This window comes from Gymnoscopelus braueri, assembly GCF_963280865.1.
Source record: "Gymnoscopelus braueri genome assembly, chromosome: 15".
NCBI classification, from domain to species: Eukaryota; Metazoa; Chordata; class Actinopteri; order Myctophiformes; family Myctophidae; genus Gymnoscopelus; species Gymnoscopelus braueri.
In genome coordinates this window covers 40,318,943-40,336,442 of record NC_137620.1, presented here as the reverse complement: position 1 = coordinate 40,336,442, position 17,500 = coordinate 40,318,943, and the positions used below count along the sequence as shown (strand labels likewise).

The 17,500-nt window shown below is 40.0% G+C and overlaps 1 protein-coding gene across 1 annotated transcript in view; it reads left to right on the top strand.

The window, feature by feature from the left end:
* The window catches only part of col4a5 (collagen, type IV, alpha 5 (Alport syndrome)), a 72,103-nt gene that overhangs the window by 30,463 nt on the left and 24,140 nt on the right, over positions 1 to 17,500 (top strand). The window contains exons 2-13 of the mRNA XM_080452005.1: positions 6,490 to 6,546; positions 9,039 to 9,128; positions 10,094 to 10,138; positions 11,116 to 11,160; positions 11,686 to 11,748; positions 12,215 to 12,268; positions 12,971 to 12,997; positions 14,203 to 14,283; positions 14,901 to 14,963; positions 15,577 to 15,612; positions 17,062 to 17,103; positions 17,289 to 17,381. Coding sequence (XP_080308131.1) covers positions 6,490 to 6,546; positions 9,039 to 9,128; positions 10,094 to 10,138; positions 11,116 to 11,160; positions 11,686 to 11,748; positions 12,215 to 12,268; positions 12,971 to 12,997; positions 14,203 to 14,283; positions 14,901 to 14,963; positions 15,577 to 15,612; positions 17,062 to 17,103; positions 17,289 to 17,381 — 696 coding nt within the window. The remainder of the gene's footprint in view (positions 1 to 6,489; positions 6,547 to 9,038; positions 9,129 to 10,093; positions 10,139 to 11,115; positions 11,161 to 11,685; positions 11,749 to 12,214; positions 12,269 to 12,970; positions 12,998 to 14,202; positions 14,284 to 14,900; positions 14,964 to 15,576; positions 15,613 to 17,061; positions 17,104 to 17,288; positions 17,382 to 17,500) is intronic.

Genomic DNA, 17,500 nt, shown 5'->3' with positions numbered 1-17,500 from the left:
GGCTGTATGCCAGGTCACCTCTTGTTTTTCACTCTGCACTAAATATCTGTTCCAGTTTAATGAAAAAAGTGCTGCAGGCAAATACTGTACGGTTTGTCTAGAGTTGTGACTGCATATAGTGTGTGTGTGTGTGCGTGTGCGTGTGTGTGTGTGTGTGCGTGCGTTGTTGCAGAGTCAGCAGCATGTCAGTGTGTGAGTGCTATACGTGTGAACATGTAGTGTTGGTTTGTGGTCAGTGAGTCATTGTAAGCGAGTTATCATTATCAGTCAAGGAAAGACAACCTTATTAGTTGTGGTTTTGTGGTCTACGCAGGGACTTTCACATGTCGCGTGTGTGTGTGTGTGTGTGTGTGTGTGTGTGTGTGTGTGTGTGTGTGTGTGTGTGTGTGTGTGTGTGTGTGTGTGTGTGTGTGTGTGTGTGTGTGTGTGCGGTGTGTGTGTGCTGTGTACTTTATTCTTTTGTGTGTTAAGGAGTTCAAAGTATACTGTATTGTACATTTATGCATTTATGCAACTTTGTGCCACTATGAGTGTGTGTGTGTGTGTGTGTGTGTGTGTGTGTGTGTGTGTGTGTGTGTGTGTGTGTGTGTGTGTGTGTGTGTGTGTGTGTGTGTGTGTGTGTGTGTCTCTGTCAGGGCAGGGCAGTATAAAGGTGTCTAATCATCAGTCTTTGATGAACTGGGGAATTCCAGTCTCTCCAGCTTAATCCCGTGGGTGCATGCCTTCCAACCCCCCTCCCTCCCCCCTCCCTCCCTCCGAGTCCTCAAACATTCTCCTCTCCTCTCCTCTCCTCTCCTCTCCTCTCTCTTCTTATGTCTTCTACTGTACCCACAAGCTCACAACGCTTTGCAATGCGATGTGTTGTGAGTGACCAGTGGTGTTAAGTAACTAAGTAAATTTACTCAAGTACTGTACTTAAGTACAATTTTGAGGTACTTTTACTTTACTGGAGTATTTCAATTGTCAATACTTTTACTTCTACTCCACTACATCTCAGAAGCAAATATTGTACTTTTACTCCACTACAATTATTTGAAAGCTTTAGTTTCTAGTTACTTTGCAGATATAAATTATTACATTATAAAACACACATTAACCACTTCAGCCCTATTTTATACCAAGGCAATTTGAAAAGATCTACAAGCTCACAACGCGTTGCGATGCGACGCGTTGTGAGCTTGTAGATCTGTTATTCTTTTACTTTTTCAAATTTTATTCAATTACATTTTTAATTACGGACTTTTACTTGTAACAGAGTACTTCTACATTGCAGTATTGATACTTTTTACTTACTATTTTTGAAAGTTTTTGAAAGTGTTTGATATCTGTTGACATTTCTGGATGTTGCTGAATGAATGAATGCCCAGAACAGGGGTTCCAGGTTGGAACGGGTTAACCCCATATTGAGCAGCGACTGATTGACCTATTGACCTTAGCTATATCTAATGGCAACTTTGACCGTTTTTAGCCTAAATCTGAATTTATGTGAACACGCTGTTTAACACAGGATTTACATAGGATTCATGCAGGATATTGCATATGTTTTATGTAGGTTTTTTATGTAGAATTGATGTACAATGTACTGTATGAGGATTTATGTCGTTTTTTTTAATATAGGTTTCTATATAGAATGTACATCATAATGTTAGGGTGTTAAGTTGAAGTTAAAGTAGAGGAAGAAAAGGGATGAAAGATAGAGGAAGGAGAGACAGCGAGAGAGAGAGAGAGAGGCAGAGATACATAGTAAAGAATGAAAGAAAGCCAGGAGATGGAAAGGTAAGAAGAGTAGAGACAGATAAAGAGGAGTTTGAGAGAGAGAGAGAGAGAGAAAGAGAGAGAGAGAGAGAGAGAGAGAGAGAGAGAGAGAGAGTTGGAATATGTGAGTGTAGCGAGCCACATTTCTAGAACTCACTGACCTTTCTAAATGGATTACACGCCCCACTGAGTTTCATAGAGAGAGAGAGAGAGATAAATAGATAGAGAGATGTCTGTACTTATGATAGATGCTAGTTATGTTAGCCAGATGTAGCCTATATTGTTCACGTCACACATACATTATTTAGATATACTACGTACTGTACATGCACTTGTTTGCATGTCATTTACAGACATATATGGTTTGCTCACACACATGTATGTAGTTGGATAGCACCTTGTATTGTAGCTACTTAATAGAACTACATTATTTTCTTTGCACACTTATGTGCAGAGGTTATGTGCTATTATGCTAAAGTAAATGGTAACGTCCATTTACGCTATTGTTTGTTGACGAGCGTTCATGCCATTTACTCTGATCTTGAACTTTGTAGCTTTTGTGGTTGCCATATTGTCTACAACATATAACATAAAACTCTAAATGGTATCAGGTATTATAACTATTATGTGTTTTTCCTGTTCCAGTTCATTTCCCCATGGCTTCGTTTGATTGGCTCAGCGGCAGATTTGAACTGGAAACTCGATGGGAAGGTGACATGTGTGTTTCCAGTTCAAACCTGCTGCTGAGCCAATCAAACGAAGCCGTGCGCAAATTAACTGGAACAGGAAACACCTTGTGAAAACGGGGACAACAGTTATGAGCGGAGAGGACTAAAGGAGATGGGGAGAGGGAGAGAGAGAGAGAGAGAGAGAGAATAGCTCTTTGAAACTGGTGTCTCTATTTGGGGTGGGCAAAACATTATGGGCAAAAATAGCAAAAATAGCCAATGCACAAGCTCACAACGTGTCACTTGCAGATTGGCTATTTTCGCTGCGCAACACCATTGACAAATTATAAAATATGGCTCAAGTGGTTTAGGATATCGTTCTTTGGTTTTATTGACATAAGCTATCATCCTCAAAACTACATGGAAAACAAAACAACTAAAAACACAAATAGCGCTACAGTATACTACCAAAGTAGTAACTACAGTACTAGCTTCTGTGACTTGTGTCACTGTCGGCATAGCATCACTTCACAATTCACATATTCCCGAGTACAGCCCTGGAACTACTTTATCACGGTGCGTTTCACATTAGAAGGACAGTATAAGAGAGAGACGGAGGGGTGAACATTTGAGGGGAGAAGAAGAAGACATAGACCGAGAGAGAGAGACATGTAGAGCATGGGTCTTCAAGGTTTTTCAGGACAAGGACCCCTTTAGCTGAGAGACAGATGAAGCAAGGACCCCCCCACCCCACTACATATTGTATAACATTGTGTTGCAGATTAAACTTTTTCATAGATTTCCATAGATAGCTTCATAGACTATCATCAGTGTTGTGTAAATTCAGGTTTTTTGTTCATTTCAGACATTTAACCACTTAAACCTTCAATACTTAGTACTTGATTTGCTCCTTTTCCCCCCCCCCCCTACACCAAACCTCTGCCAAAAATCTAGCCGATCTTGTAGATCGGCTATTTTTGGCAAATGTTCCCCTCAGAAAAATGAATTCTAGGGTTCAAGTGGTTAATGTAAAAAAACAAAAAAAACAAGTTCCTATCACACAAACATTTGGCGGACCCCCTATAGTAACTCTGAGGCCCCCCTAGGGGGTCCCGGACCCCCTGTTGAAGACCCCTGATGTAGAGGGATGAGAGGGGAGGTGGAGAGAGGCTCCAGGGCCTGGGTTAGCGTGGGAGAATGGACTGCATTGAGCTGAACTAGACCAGGCGCTAATCTGAAGATCCAGGACTTGTAAAAACACACACACACACACACACACACACACACACACACACACACACACACACACACACACACACACACACACACACACACACACACACACCCCCCCACCACACACACACACACACACACACACACACACACACACACACACACACACACACACACACACACACACACACACACAGCACCTGCAAACACACACTCATGCCCGCATGCAAAAAAACCTAGCCTTGCGTAGCCAAACGATCGGAGATCCCCGCCCACTGATACTTCTGGTGACAAACTGGGTGGAAACAATTGGGACATTTTGAAAACAAACCGCATTGCAGAGCTTTTAGGGGGGCGGGTCCTTCGTATTGGGACGGTAATCAGGATTGGTTGTCACTTGTCAAAGCAGTTTAGGCGTATAGCTTTGGTATAGCGGAGAAAAACTGCCACTACACTAATTTAGACTTCCCCAGACGGCGGTATCTGTTAGGCGTAGATCTCTGATCATCTGTCTACACCACCAGTAGTGAAAAAAAAATCAAAATATTACTTGAATAAAAGTACAAAAGTATTGGTGTCAAAATGTACTTAAAAGTACCAAAAGTAGAAAGTACTCATTGTGCAGAATGACCCACTTCAAGTTTTCAAATGTATAAATATCTTTTGAAAATAGCAGATCCACAATCTCGTAGATCGGCATTTTTCAAATGGACGAATTGTATAATAGGACTGAAGTGGTCAAATCTTTGCCTTTGATTACGATTAATGAACGTTTTTCCTTTATATAGATCTCTAAAATAGCACATCTGCAAGATCACATTATAGTCACAATGCACACACACACACACACACACACACACACACACACACACACACACACACACACACACCTGCGTCTAAGTGATCTTGATCCATCCATTTGATGTTCAGAGATACACAGTAAAACCCAAAGGCTCTTACATGGCTGTTGACCTCTCACTGCTCTGTACCTATCACTTCCTGGGTCAAAGGTGGAGGAGGTGATAGAATGTTCTACAGGGAATGTGACACTTCACACGTGTGGTGGTGGTGAAGCACATAGATATAGAAACCTAGATACCTCATTGGCCGCTGCAGTTTGCGTCTTTTTTCCCCGGACTTTGTCAGAATCTAGTTGTATAAAAAATATCCCGTTGTATTTTTATACAACTAGATTCTGCCAAGTCTCGGAAAAGACGCGCTGTGATTGGCCAGTAGTCAGGAAGCGTGGCCCCTCTAATGTGGCGGCCGCGATACAGACGGCCCCAGAGTTGGAGGAGGCGTCTAGTCTACCTTTATATGTCTATGGTGAAGCACATTAATAATAATAATAATAATAATAATAATTTTTATTTGTATTGCACTTTACATTTGAAACAAACCTCAAAGTGCTACAGTACATAATAAAACAGATAACGAAAACCATTTTCTGCTGTAACTGGACGCACGGGTGCCCACGCACACGCACACGCACGCACGCACGCACGCACACACACACACACACACACACACACACACACACACACACACACACACACACACACACACACACACACACACACACACACAGAGACTGTATGAAATCATTTACTGTATACACACATGCGCAAGCAAGTGTATACACACACGCACGCCCATGATAGATAGACATTTTAACTTTACTTTAAGGGGAAATACAGTTGTTGTTAACAGTCTGTTAGTCAACACCTGGCTGCAGACTGATGCATATTAGCTGACAAGTTCCAGGCACGCACACACACACGCAAACGCACACACACACACGCACGCACGCACGCACGCACACGCACACACACACACACACACACACACACACACACACACACACACACACACACACACACACAACAATGCCCCCTCCATCTCATTCCCTGGCACCGCAGCATGGTGTGCAGTCAGTCAGTTCGTGCCCGTCTGGCATTCGCTGTGTCAACAGGCCTGGGAAAAGTTAATCAGTATCTTGGCACTACCCTGTCCTCCCTCCATCTCTCCATCAATCTATCTGTCTGGCCCTCCCTCCCTCGCTGTGTCTGGTTGTCCCCTGGCACCCGTCCATTCGTCCGTCCGTCCGTCTGTCTGTACAATATCTGTCATCTATCTATCTATCTATCTCAGTGGTTCTCAAAGTGAGGTCCAGGGACTCTCAGAGGTCCTTGATGGGGTTCTAAATTGACTCTTACAAAAACTCTCTTGAAATCCTTGAAAAGTAAAGGTTTGAGAACCACTGATCTATCTATCTATCTATCTATCTATCTATCTATCTACCTGTGTATATTCTTATTTTTGTCTTCTATGATAGAACGATTTGAACAAATTTGAATTTGAATTGGTGTGGGTGGCGAGCAGTTTGAGAATGAGAAAAAAGGAAGTAGGAAATAAAGAAGGGAGGGAGGAAGGAAGGAAATAAGGAAGGAAGGAAGGAAGGAAGGAAGGAAGGAAGGAAGGAAGGAAGGAAGGACGGAAGGAAGGACAAAGGATGTGAAAGGAATGTCTTACTGTCCACTTTGTGAGTCCAAGTAATGAGGCTCTAGCAGTGACACAGTGGTACCACGGTTCCCTCTAGTGGTGGTGCAGCAGAATTGATCTGAAACCAGTATGTTATTTGTCCTGTATTATTAGCAAATGCTTTTTCTCTTACATTAGTAGTGTGTCTTCAGGATAACACGAGGATCATTAAATCACGTGCCTGTTCAAACAGCTTAATACGCAAATGTTATTAATTGAATTATATTTCTTCAGGTTCAATGAATATTGGGTATTCATAGCATCTCTCTCTCTCTCTGTCTGTCTCTTACAGGCTTGTCATGGCTGCGTTGGATCAAAGTGTGACTGCAGCGGAGTGAAAGGAACCAAGGTGAGTGGAGAGCGTGCACACGCGCACACACACACACACACACACACACACACACACACACAACACGCACATGGAATAATGTTAAGTAGTTCTATATTCTGATAGTAATCATTGTTATAGTGTGTGTGTGTGTGTGTGTGTGTGTGTGTGTGTGTGTGTGTGTGTGTGTGTGTGTGTGTGTGTGTGTGTGTGTGTGTGTGTGTGTGTGTGTGTGTGTGTGTGTGTGTTCAGTAACATGGGTCTCCCCCGTCTCTCCAGTTAAACAGAAAGTACATTTTCACGTTGGGATACCAAACTCGTCCAATTAGGAGAGAGAACTCATACAGGATACACTACTACCCACCTGACAATGTATTTTCCCTTTATTAAAGAGCTGGAGAGACGTGAGATTGTTGCTGAACACTCTATAGCAATGGTCACTGATCAGTAATTATTGATCAGAATAGAGAGCTTTAACTTAAAAAAATAATGTTTTAGTTTGAACTAAAAGATATATCACGTACAGCCCATTTAATGCTATAAATGCCATTGGTCACACTTTATCTCCCTTTGATATATATATATATTTTTTGTTAATAAGTTAAAGCTCTATATTCTGATAGTAATCATTGTGATAGAGTGTTTGTTCAGTAACAAGGGTCTCCCCTTCTCTCCAGCTCTCAAATGAACAGAAAATACATTTTCACATGCTACAGGTTACCAATTATAGCCAATCAGGAGAGAGTACCCATTCATCAGCTTAAATTTTATAGCGTTCCAGTTCCAATGTTGTCTGCTAATTTCTTGGTGTCATCACTTTCCAATGTTTTTCACTTGTTAAATCTGTATCCTGTCTGAGTTCTGTATCCTGATTGGATACAATTGGTATCCTGACCGGAAAATGCATTTTCTGTTTAATAAAGAGCTGGAGAGACAGAGTTTCCTGTTACTGAATAAACACTCTATAGCAATGAGTAGAGCTATCACTTCATTTAACATAAAATACCACTTACCTTACCTTTAAGACCTTATAGATTTTATACTTTCAATTTATATTAAAATATAATAATAATAACTGATCTACAAGCTCACAACACGTTACAAAACGTGCAAATTCTAGCCTAACTAAAGTTGAAAATACATTCTCAGATTCAAACTTTTGTGATAAATAGTTCTTAAGCGAAATGTTAAAACACAGTTTAGTCTTACATTAAGAATACATTGTGAGAAGGTGTGTTAATCAATTGAAGTTGACAAAAACTGAAAGGCAATCAACTTAGGTTGATCAGTAAGGTTAGACAATGAGCTACAAGCTCATTTTCATCAGAATGCGATGTTCTCTGAGCTGGACATGTACAGCTATCAGTGAAAATTATGAAGTGAAAAGCGCCATTCACACTGAGCACTATAACTATATCCTTCACCATATTACTATATTTTTATAGTTTTAGTTATAGTGCTCAGCAGTGGTGGAAGAAGTACTCAGATATTTTACTTAAGTAAAAGTATTGGCCTCAAAATATTACTTAATGTACTAATATTTGAAAATAGCAGATCTACATGCTCACAATGCGTTGCGCTGCGACACGTGAGCTTGTAGATCTCCTATTTTCAAATAGCCTAGGTATAAAATAGGGCTAAAGTGGTTAATGTATGTTTTATAATATAGTAATTTATATCTGCAAAGTAACTACGGTAGTAACTAAAGTTTTCAAATAATTGTAATGGAGTAAAAATACAATATTGGAAACTGTTATGGAGACTACTGTTCATCGCTATTGGAATATAAGACATATACGACATATCGTATATATCCTGATGAAGATCTGAATTGATCGAAACGTTGACGCAATAAAAATACTTTTCAGCATCACCAGTGTGCAGACTCTACTCTCTTTTATGATACTTTTGCTGGTCTTGCACCTGGGCCACGGATGTGCTCGCAATACCTTCCTCAAAAGTTAAAAAGTCCTGCCTCCAGTGCATATCACAGCTTGTTTTTGCTAACCATATTTGAGGGACCTTTGTACACATGATAATTAAAAGAAAAAAGGAATATTGGCAAATATTATCAGATTAATTTTTTATTCTTAAATACTGTATTAAAGGAGTAGTTCACCCCAAAAAAAATCTTATTTTCTATTAATTACACACCCCATGAACGCTTGAATTCATGGAGATGTATTTGTTTTTGTCACATTCCTAAGCCAATAATTTGATGATAATAATAAAGATGCTTATGTATCCGGTAGGAGACTCAAAGGAGACTCTTTGTGTCTCCTACCGGAGAGACTGCCGGTCATCAAATTATTGGCTTAGGAATGCGACAAAAAAACTCCAAAATCTTCATGAATTCAATGCTTCAAGGGGTGTGTAATTGATAGGAAATAAGTAATTTTTTGGGGTGAACTACTCCTTTAACATCAGACCTCCTAGTCCTGTATCAGTCAGGCTCTGGAGTATATAAATGAAACACTGAATGTGTGTGTATGTGCTTCTCTTTTCTCATTCAGGGTGACAGAGGCTTCCCGGGTCTTCCAGGACAGCTTGGCGTCCCAGGGTTCCCTGGGCCTGAGGGTCCTCTCGGAGGCCGTGGGGAGAAGGTGAGTTCAGGGATACAACCTCTTATAGGTCATGGGCCCTTGCTGGCAAAAAAACCAGCATGTTCAATGCACACAATAGACCATATTCACACGGTGGCCATTTTGGAATTTAACATTGAAAGTGCCACCCCCGTTGCCGTGGCAACCGGGGTGGCACTTCATTGACTTAATAGCAACATGGCCGCCGTGTGAATATGGTGAATTGCCATGTTTGCGAGTGGGAAAGCTGGAAAGGGAGGCTGTTCTCTCGTCTCGCTGCACTAGTGGCTCCTACAGTTTGGGTCGGGCGCCTGTTCAGCAGTGTTGATTTCGTCGACTAAAACTATGACAAAAAGATGTTCGTCGACTATTTTTCACTGGCGAAAACTAAATAAAAACGACATAAAATTAAGCTATGATGACTAAAACTAAGACTAATAAATATATTGACAATTTCGTCAATAAATAAAAACTAGACTAAAATGTTAGGGAGGGATCTAGTGGAGAAGAGATCCAGTAGAACTAAAAGACAAGTCATTTCATGCTTGGTTGCGCTCAGGTGTTGCGCTCTGAAAATAGCAGATCTAAGAGCTCACTGCGACGCGTTGTGAGCTTGTAGATCGGCTATTTTCAGCATGCAACCAAGTGTAAAATCAGCCATTTACGACGCCATAAAATACATTTTAGTCGACCAAATCAACTGTAGATTTAGTCGCTCCGGTTCAGGTTTGGGAATCTGTTGGGATTCGATTACGTGCAACCAGCGTGTGTACATGCTTGTAAACAAATAACTGGTCTATCGGCATAATGACTAAATTGGTGGGAAATGGAATAAGGAGAAAAAAGCATAATCACTGCGATTCGAAGCTTTCTTTTTACACTAAGGAGATCATCAGAGCCATTGGTTTCATTGTGGGGATTTGGGGGGGGTGGAATGAAATGATTTATCTTGACTGTCTGTCTCTGTCTTTGTCTCTGTCTCTCAGGGTGGTGATGGACCAGGTGGTCCATCTGGTCCAAAAGGAATCAGAGTAAGTACATCCCACTCCTTTCTAGTGGTCCATCTGGTCCAAAAGGAATCAGAGTAAGTACATCCCACTCCTTTCTACTTAAGTACAATTTTGAGATATTTCTACTTTAGTGGAATATTTCCAAATTTTCAGTACTTTTACTTCTACTCCACTACATCTCAGAGGCAAATATTGTACTTTTACTCTACTCTACTACTAATATTTGACAACTTTAGTTACTAGTTACGTTGTAGATTTAGATTATTATTGCAAAACATACAGTAACCACTTCAGCCCTATATATATTTCGGCCATTTGAAAGATCCACTTGAAAGGCCATTTGAAAGATCTACAAGCTCACAATGCAATGCGACACATTGTGAGCTTGTAGATATTTTCAAAAAATGTGTCTACCTTTCATGCATTTGAAAACTTGTGAAATGGGACATTCTGCATAATGAGTACTTTCTACTTTTGGTACTTTAAGTACATTTTGATACCAATACTTTTGGTACTTTTACTCAAGTACATTTTGAATTCCGGACTTTTACTTGTAACAGAGTATTTCTGCATTGCAGTATTGATACTTTTACTTAAGTAAAAAATATGAGTACTTTTTCCACTACTGCTGCTTACTCCTGTCAGTCTAACCACATGTGTTGGTAGAACAGTTCAATTCAGTCCTGGTTGGTTGTGACTGTTTCACCTGTGTGAAAATTACAAAGCCTCCCATAGACAGGCTGTAATACCTCATTTAACCAGCAGATGCCCTCAGTCCTTCATGATAGAACTGCCCTGCTATGTGTTAAATGTCCAAAGCCATCCAAAGTCAGGCTGCAATACCTCTTTTGACCAGCAGATGCCCTCACTTCCATCTCAACCCAAACAGGAAATCAAATTAAGGCAATTGGGACCTTAGAATCAGTGTGTTGTTCTACAGCCAATTACTTTTCTACTGTATATCTAATTTATTATTTTATTTTTCCCCCCATAAATAGGGACCTAATGGATTGCCAGGATTCCCAGGAATGCCAGGAATTCCCGTGAGTTGCCGAACCATTTCCCTCGTCTTCAACTCCCAAGTTGAAATATTTTGCATATATATCACTTCAGTTACGAATACATTATGGATACTCTTTTCAGCCTTTTCATAAATCCAATGAAGTACTTAAACGTCATTGAGTGCCAAGGCACACAGGGATCAGACTATAGTTATACTGTAGCTGCTTCAAGGACAAGCTGAACCATAACAAGATAGGCTGTACCAAAACAATAGCTCAATAGGTCTAGTGGAGACATCTAGGCTCTTACAAGCTACCAAATATCATAATGTATAATATAAGTACCATCACGTATATTTTACGTGATGGTCAAATATAAAGGTTAGGTATAAGCAACCATAGTAATATAGTATCATGAATAATTATTTCGTTTTAAAAGCGGGTTTGCTAGTTTAGGTTAGATTTTAATTTTTGAAAAGATTTATTCTTTTATTAGTTTTAGTGTTGTGGTCCTACCTGTGCGTTTCGTGGAGTGACATCATTTCCTGTACCCTTGTCATTTCCCAGGGTCTGCCAGGAGGAGATGGACCCCCAGGCCCAAGGGGCACGCCGGGCTGCAACGGGACAAAGGTACCAGAAAGAGATTTTTTTCAGAAATGAGACACATTCACTATTGCTGTATATATGTAACCGTTCTACTATTAATGCTGAGGTCTGGAGATGTTGTAATTGTGAACCTACTTATGACTGTGATATACAATATGTGAATGTTTTTATTGAAAAAAAAACTAAATAAATGTAAAAAAGAAAATAAATGAGACATTCTCCAATTGAACCATGACACATACAACAATGCATGCAACTACAGGCCACGTTTTGCCTACATAACAGTACAGAGTTTAATATACTAAGTATGTCGTTCATTTGGTTATTTGCCTCCATAAAAGGCTAATTATATTTAACTTATTAATATTAATCTTTCAAAACTCAGCCAACCGAGCCATGCTTCATCAACATTTAGATATGTCAGTTAAAGGATTTTTTTTTAAAGTTGTCTTTAATATTTGTTTACTGTGTGTGTGTGTGTGTTTATCAGGGTGACAGAGGTTTTTCCGGAAGTGGAGGTATCCCTGGACTGGAGGGACGGGCGGTAAGTTCACACTCCACAGAAGACAAACTGTCCAGTCCAACCTAACAGCCCTAATCCTATTTCACAGCATATAATTCCAATCCCAATTTTCTATCACTCTTCGACAAGGTGGAATAAGACACTTCATATAAGTCACTTTTTGGTCAAATTGACATTTTTGCCTAACTCTACTCTCCTAACACTGCCTGCCATGTCCTAAGCCTATCAGAATGCATCCAAAATCACTTTCTGCCTAAGTCAAAGAGATGACTAAGGCAGAAAGTGATTTTTGAATGCAACAAGCATTTTGATAGGCTGAGGACATGGGCAATAACGCACAATGATGCAGCAGCGTTAGGCAGATATAAATAAAAGGCAGATAAACATGACTTTGGAAATGACGAAAAATCACTTTGTCTAAATCATTTGAAGTCAACTTTTTGAGTTAGGCAGAAATGATTTTTGAATGTAACAAGCAAACTGATTGGCTTCGGTCTTTTCCGAAAACCTTAAGATATGATTTAGGCAATTATGCTATGAGGCTAACGATGCATTTCTTAACTCCCATCAGTGCCAATGTATATTCTCTACACAACAGATGTTTGCAACAGTTTATCCTAAGCATCAACTGAGCCATGACTTCCACCTTTTGCATTTTCACTTTAACATGCTCCACAGTGATTTGACCACTGCCATGACAATCTTTCCTCTCTCTCTCTTTAGGGTGTACCTGGTCTGCCAGGACAAAAGGTGAGTGCCTCTGAAACCGACTGTCTTTGGTCACCAGTCTGGGCCTCGATCGGTTGTTCGTGTTAACCACTTTAACCCCAGCATCCATATTCTGTGGGGGAACGTTAGCCATAAATTGTCACGATATGAGACAAAGTATGTTGGACCCAAGTGTAGAACCACACAGGCAGGCAGATCAGGTTCAATGAGGATTTATTATCAAACTCACAACACAAGCTGGCAGGCAGTAACGCAGGCCATACAAGGGCAGTACACACCATGACAACAACTACAAACTGGCAAAAACATGGTAAACACAGGGAGACTTAAATACACAAAGACTAACTAGACACAGGTGAAACATAACTACAATCAACACAGGGATTGGCTGGGAGACTAACAGGACACGGGTGGAGAAAAGTAGTAATCACAGGGGGGTGAGACAACACAGGCAACAGTAACTAGGCAAAACAGGAAACACTAGGACATCGCTACATAATAAAAGTATACAGACAGACAGGTCATGACATAAATAGCAGATCTACAAGCTCACAGAGTTTGTAGATCGGCCATTTAGCAGTGGGAGCTTCCGTATTGTGATTGTTAGCTCATGTTAAAACACCTACCAGAGGGAGCTTCAGTGCTGTGATTGTTAGTTCATGTTATTGTTAAAACACCTACCAGAGGGAGCTTCAGTGCTGTGATTGTTAGTTCATGTTATTGTTAAAACACCTACCAGAGGAGTGATTGTTAGTTCATGTTATTGTTAAAACACCTACCAGAGGGAGCTTCAGTGCTGTGATTGTTAGTTCATGTTATTGTTAAAACACCCACCAGAGGGAGCTTCAGTAGGCCTACTGTGATTGTTAGTTCATGTTATTGTTAAAACACCTACCAGAGGGAGCTTCAGTACTGTGATTGTTAGTTCATGTTATTGTTAAAACACCTACCAGAGGGAGCTTCAGTACTGTGATTGTTAGTTCATGTTATTGTTAAAACACCTACCAGAGGGAGCTTCAGTACTGTGATTGTTAGTTCATGTTATTGTTAAAACACCTACCAGAGGGAGCTTCAGTACTGTGATTGTTAGTTCATGTTATTGTTAAAACACCTACCAGAGGGAGCTTTAGTACTGTGATTGTTAGTTCATGTTATTGTTAAAACACCTACCAGAGGGAGCTTCAGTACTGTGATTGTTAGTTCATGCTCCATTGTCTCTTTCACAGGGAGATCCAGGAGACGTGATCACAACCAACCGCTTTGGAGCTAAAGGAGGACCTGGCCTTCCAGGCCTTCCAGGAATACCTGTACGTACAATATGATTGTTATAAATATAATAAAATATAGTATAATGCCTGTACATCCCATAGACACAGACAATATGATTATAATAACAATATAATAACATACAGTAGCTGTATGTCCCATAGACATAGACAATAGGATTCTAATAATGATAAAATATAATACCTGTACATCCCATGGACACAGACAATATGATTATAATAACAATATAATAACATGTACTAGCTGTATGTCCCATAGACATAGACAATATTGGGCCTCATTCAGCAATGTTATTGTTATTTAAATTTATCTTATATTTTCTCTTAACTGTTAACAAAATATGACAAAATCGGTTCTTATATCGCTTCGTGAATGAGCCCCATGATGATAATAATAATAATAATAATATAATACTTGTTCATCCCATAGAGTGAATGATACATTTATAAGAATACACAGAGAATAATCTGCTTATAATAATAATTAAAAAAATAATGATAATATCTGTGTGTTTCAGACAGAGAGAATCCATTTATAATTAGATAATGTAATACCTGTTACTGTACAGTACATCTCATAGACAGTGAGAATATCATGTTTATAATAACAATTATTACTGCGTGTGTTATTACTACAGGGCAACTCTGGGCAGCCTGGATTGTCTGGACCCCTCGGTCCTCCTGGACCCAGAGGTGATGAGGTAAGGAAGCCCGGAAGGACCAAAAAAGGAACACATTAAATCAATTACAGTTGTGTGCATCTATTCTGGTTGGCCAGTGGTGTAAAGTAACTAAGTACATGTACTCAAGTACTGTACTTAAGTACAATTTTACAGGAGTATTTCCAATTTTCAGTACTTACTTTTTACATTGTACGTTTTATTCCACTACAGTTATTTGTAATCTTTAGTTACTAGTTACTTTGCAGATTTAGATTATTATTACAAAACATACATTAACCACTTCAGCCCTATATATACTTTGGCTATTTGAAAATAGCAGATCTACAAGCTCACAACGCGTCGCGATGCGACGCGTTGTGAGCTTGTAGATCTGCTATTTTCAAAGGATTTTTATACATTTGAAAACTTGTGTAATGGGACATTTTGCATAATGAGTACTTTTAATTTTGGTACTTTAAGTATATGTTGATGCCAATACTCTTGTACTTTTACTCAAGTACATTTTGAATACCGAACTTGCACTTGTAACAGACTATTTCTACAATAGGGTATTGATACTTTTACTTGAGTACTGTTTTTCCACCACTGTTGGTTGCATCTAACAAAGTTGTTTGCGGTGCCGTTGTTTTAGGGTCGCTCGGGTCCCCCAGGCCAGCCAGGACCTAAGGTAAGGTTTAAATGCTGATGGAATGGACTTGCAGTAGTACTACATTTGTGTTTAAATCTAGTATAAAACATGCAGTATCAGTATAAAACTATTGAGACAGTATAGGCCCACAATGCTCAGCATTGAGGTGTTCGATGGGGAGTTGGATGAGTAAATCTGTCATCATCGCAGACAGACGACCCAAAGACACCCAAATACCCGAATTCCAAACCCTGGATTAACAACAGAACTAGACAGCAGTTAACCCTAAAACCATCAGTGCATACACCGTACAGTATCATCAAAAATGAAAACCTCAACCACTATCCTTGTTTAAAGAAACCCCATTCACCTGAATTTGTTTACAGAAACCCCATTCACCTAAACTTGTTTACAGAAAGCCCATTCACCTGAACTGGCCTGTTAGCCCTCACGAAAACCCTGGAGAATCAGGTTTTAAGCACTTATACTGGCCACAGTATACTTACTTAGTTGACTGCTTACTTAGTTGACTGGAGTCCTACAACCACTCCCCCCTCCTGTACAGTAGCATCATTGCTACGTGGAAGGAACTGCCTGTTGCTTTAATGCAGTGATTCTCAACCTGTGGTTCGGGACCCCCAGGGGGTCCCCACGTGTTTTTTGGGGCGGTCCCCAGATGACAGTGAAGTGACAATTTAAGGACTTTCGAGACCTTTTTAATACCTCAAAAAGAAAGAAAAGAAAAAGGCCGTTACTGCATCAAAAGTATTCAACAAACCATACTATAAAAACTGGTCAAACATAGGCCAAATCGTTAAAATAATATAAGAAACAGACAACAATTGTGAAAATAGCCGATTTACAAGCTTTTAGATCTATTTTCACAATATTTATCTGTGGAACTGAAAACGTAATGCCTCAACTTCTATATTCCAAGGGCTTGTCAGGGTGGGGGGTCCCCAGTTCAAATATGATTCTTTTGCGGGGTCACGGCCTGAAAAGGTTGAGAACCACTGCTTTAATACACTTACTGGCACGAACCAGAACCATTTATTTGTAGTATTATTAATATCAAATATTACATTTAAAATATCTCAACTAAGATATTTGATCTCCCCACCTACCTATTTGCACTGCCTTCCTGACCACATAAAGCACAGAACACATTGCAAAGTGATTTTCACACGTCTTCCTCCCAATAGATTGATAGGATTCAGGCTAAATGTCGGAAAGTACTTTGTCGTTGCACAGCAAAACAGCGAAAATAGTGGATTTATAAGCTCACATCGTGTCACCATGCGACATGTGAGCTTGTAGATCTGTTGAGTTATCTCTTTTTTTAAATGTTGCCATTTTGAAAGTGGTTGACGATATTTGCCGGTAATGAAATAGGGGTATGAAATCTGTCTTCATCCTATTATTCACATTGTTATTCATCTTACCTGGCTTTAACTGACTGACTCAGGGTCTGTCTTCTTCCTCCATCAGGGAAACATGGGCCTGAACTTCCAAGGACCCAAAGGAGTAAAGGTATGCAGTTAAAACTCATTCATTTATACGTCCAAACACCCTCAGAACATAAAAAAAACTTCTTATGTTTAGATTCTCCATTTCATTCAATTTCTTAGACTCATTCATTGTTTTTGTCTCTGTGACCCCCTCTCTTTCCACTGCTGTCTGTCTGTCTGTCTGTCTGTCTGTCTGTCTGTCTGTAGGGAGAGAACGGAATTCAAGGACCACCGGGTCCACCAGGACAAGTTGGGGAACACAAGAGGCCGTCAGAATCAGAGATCCAGAGAGGAGACAAGGTAATTGATCATAGGCGGCGGGTGAACTTGACTATTGGGAACGCTGGGGGTCGCCGTGCGGGCGCCGAAATCCGTGCATGCGTGCGAAGCGTGCGCGCACAAGGACCATCCAAAATACA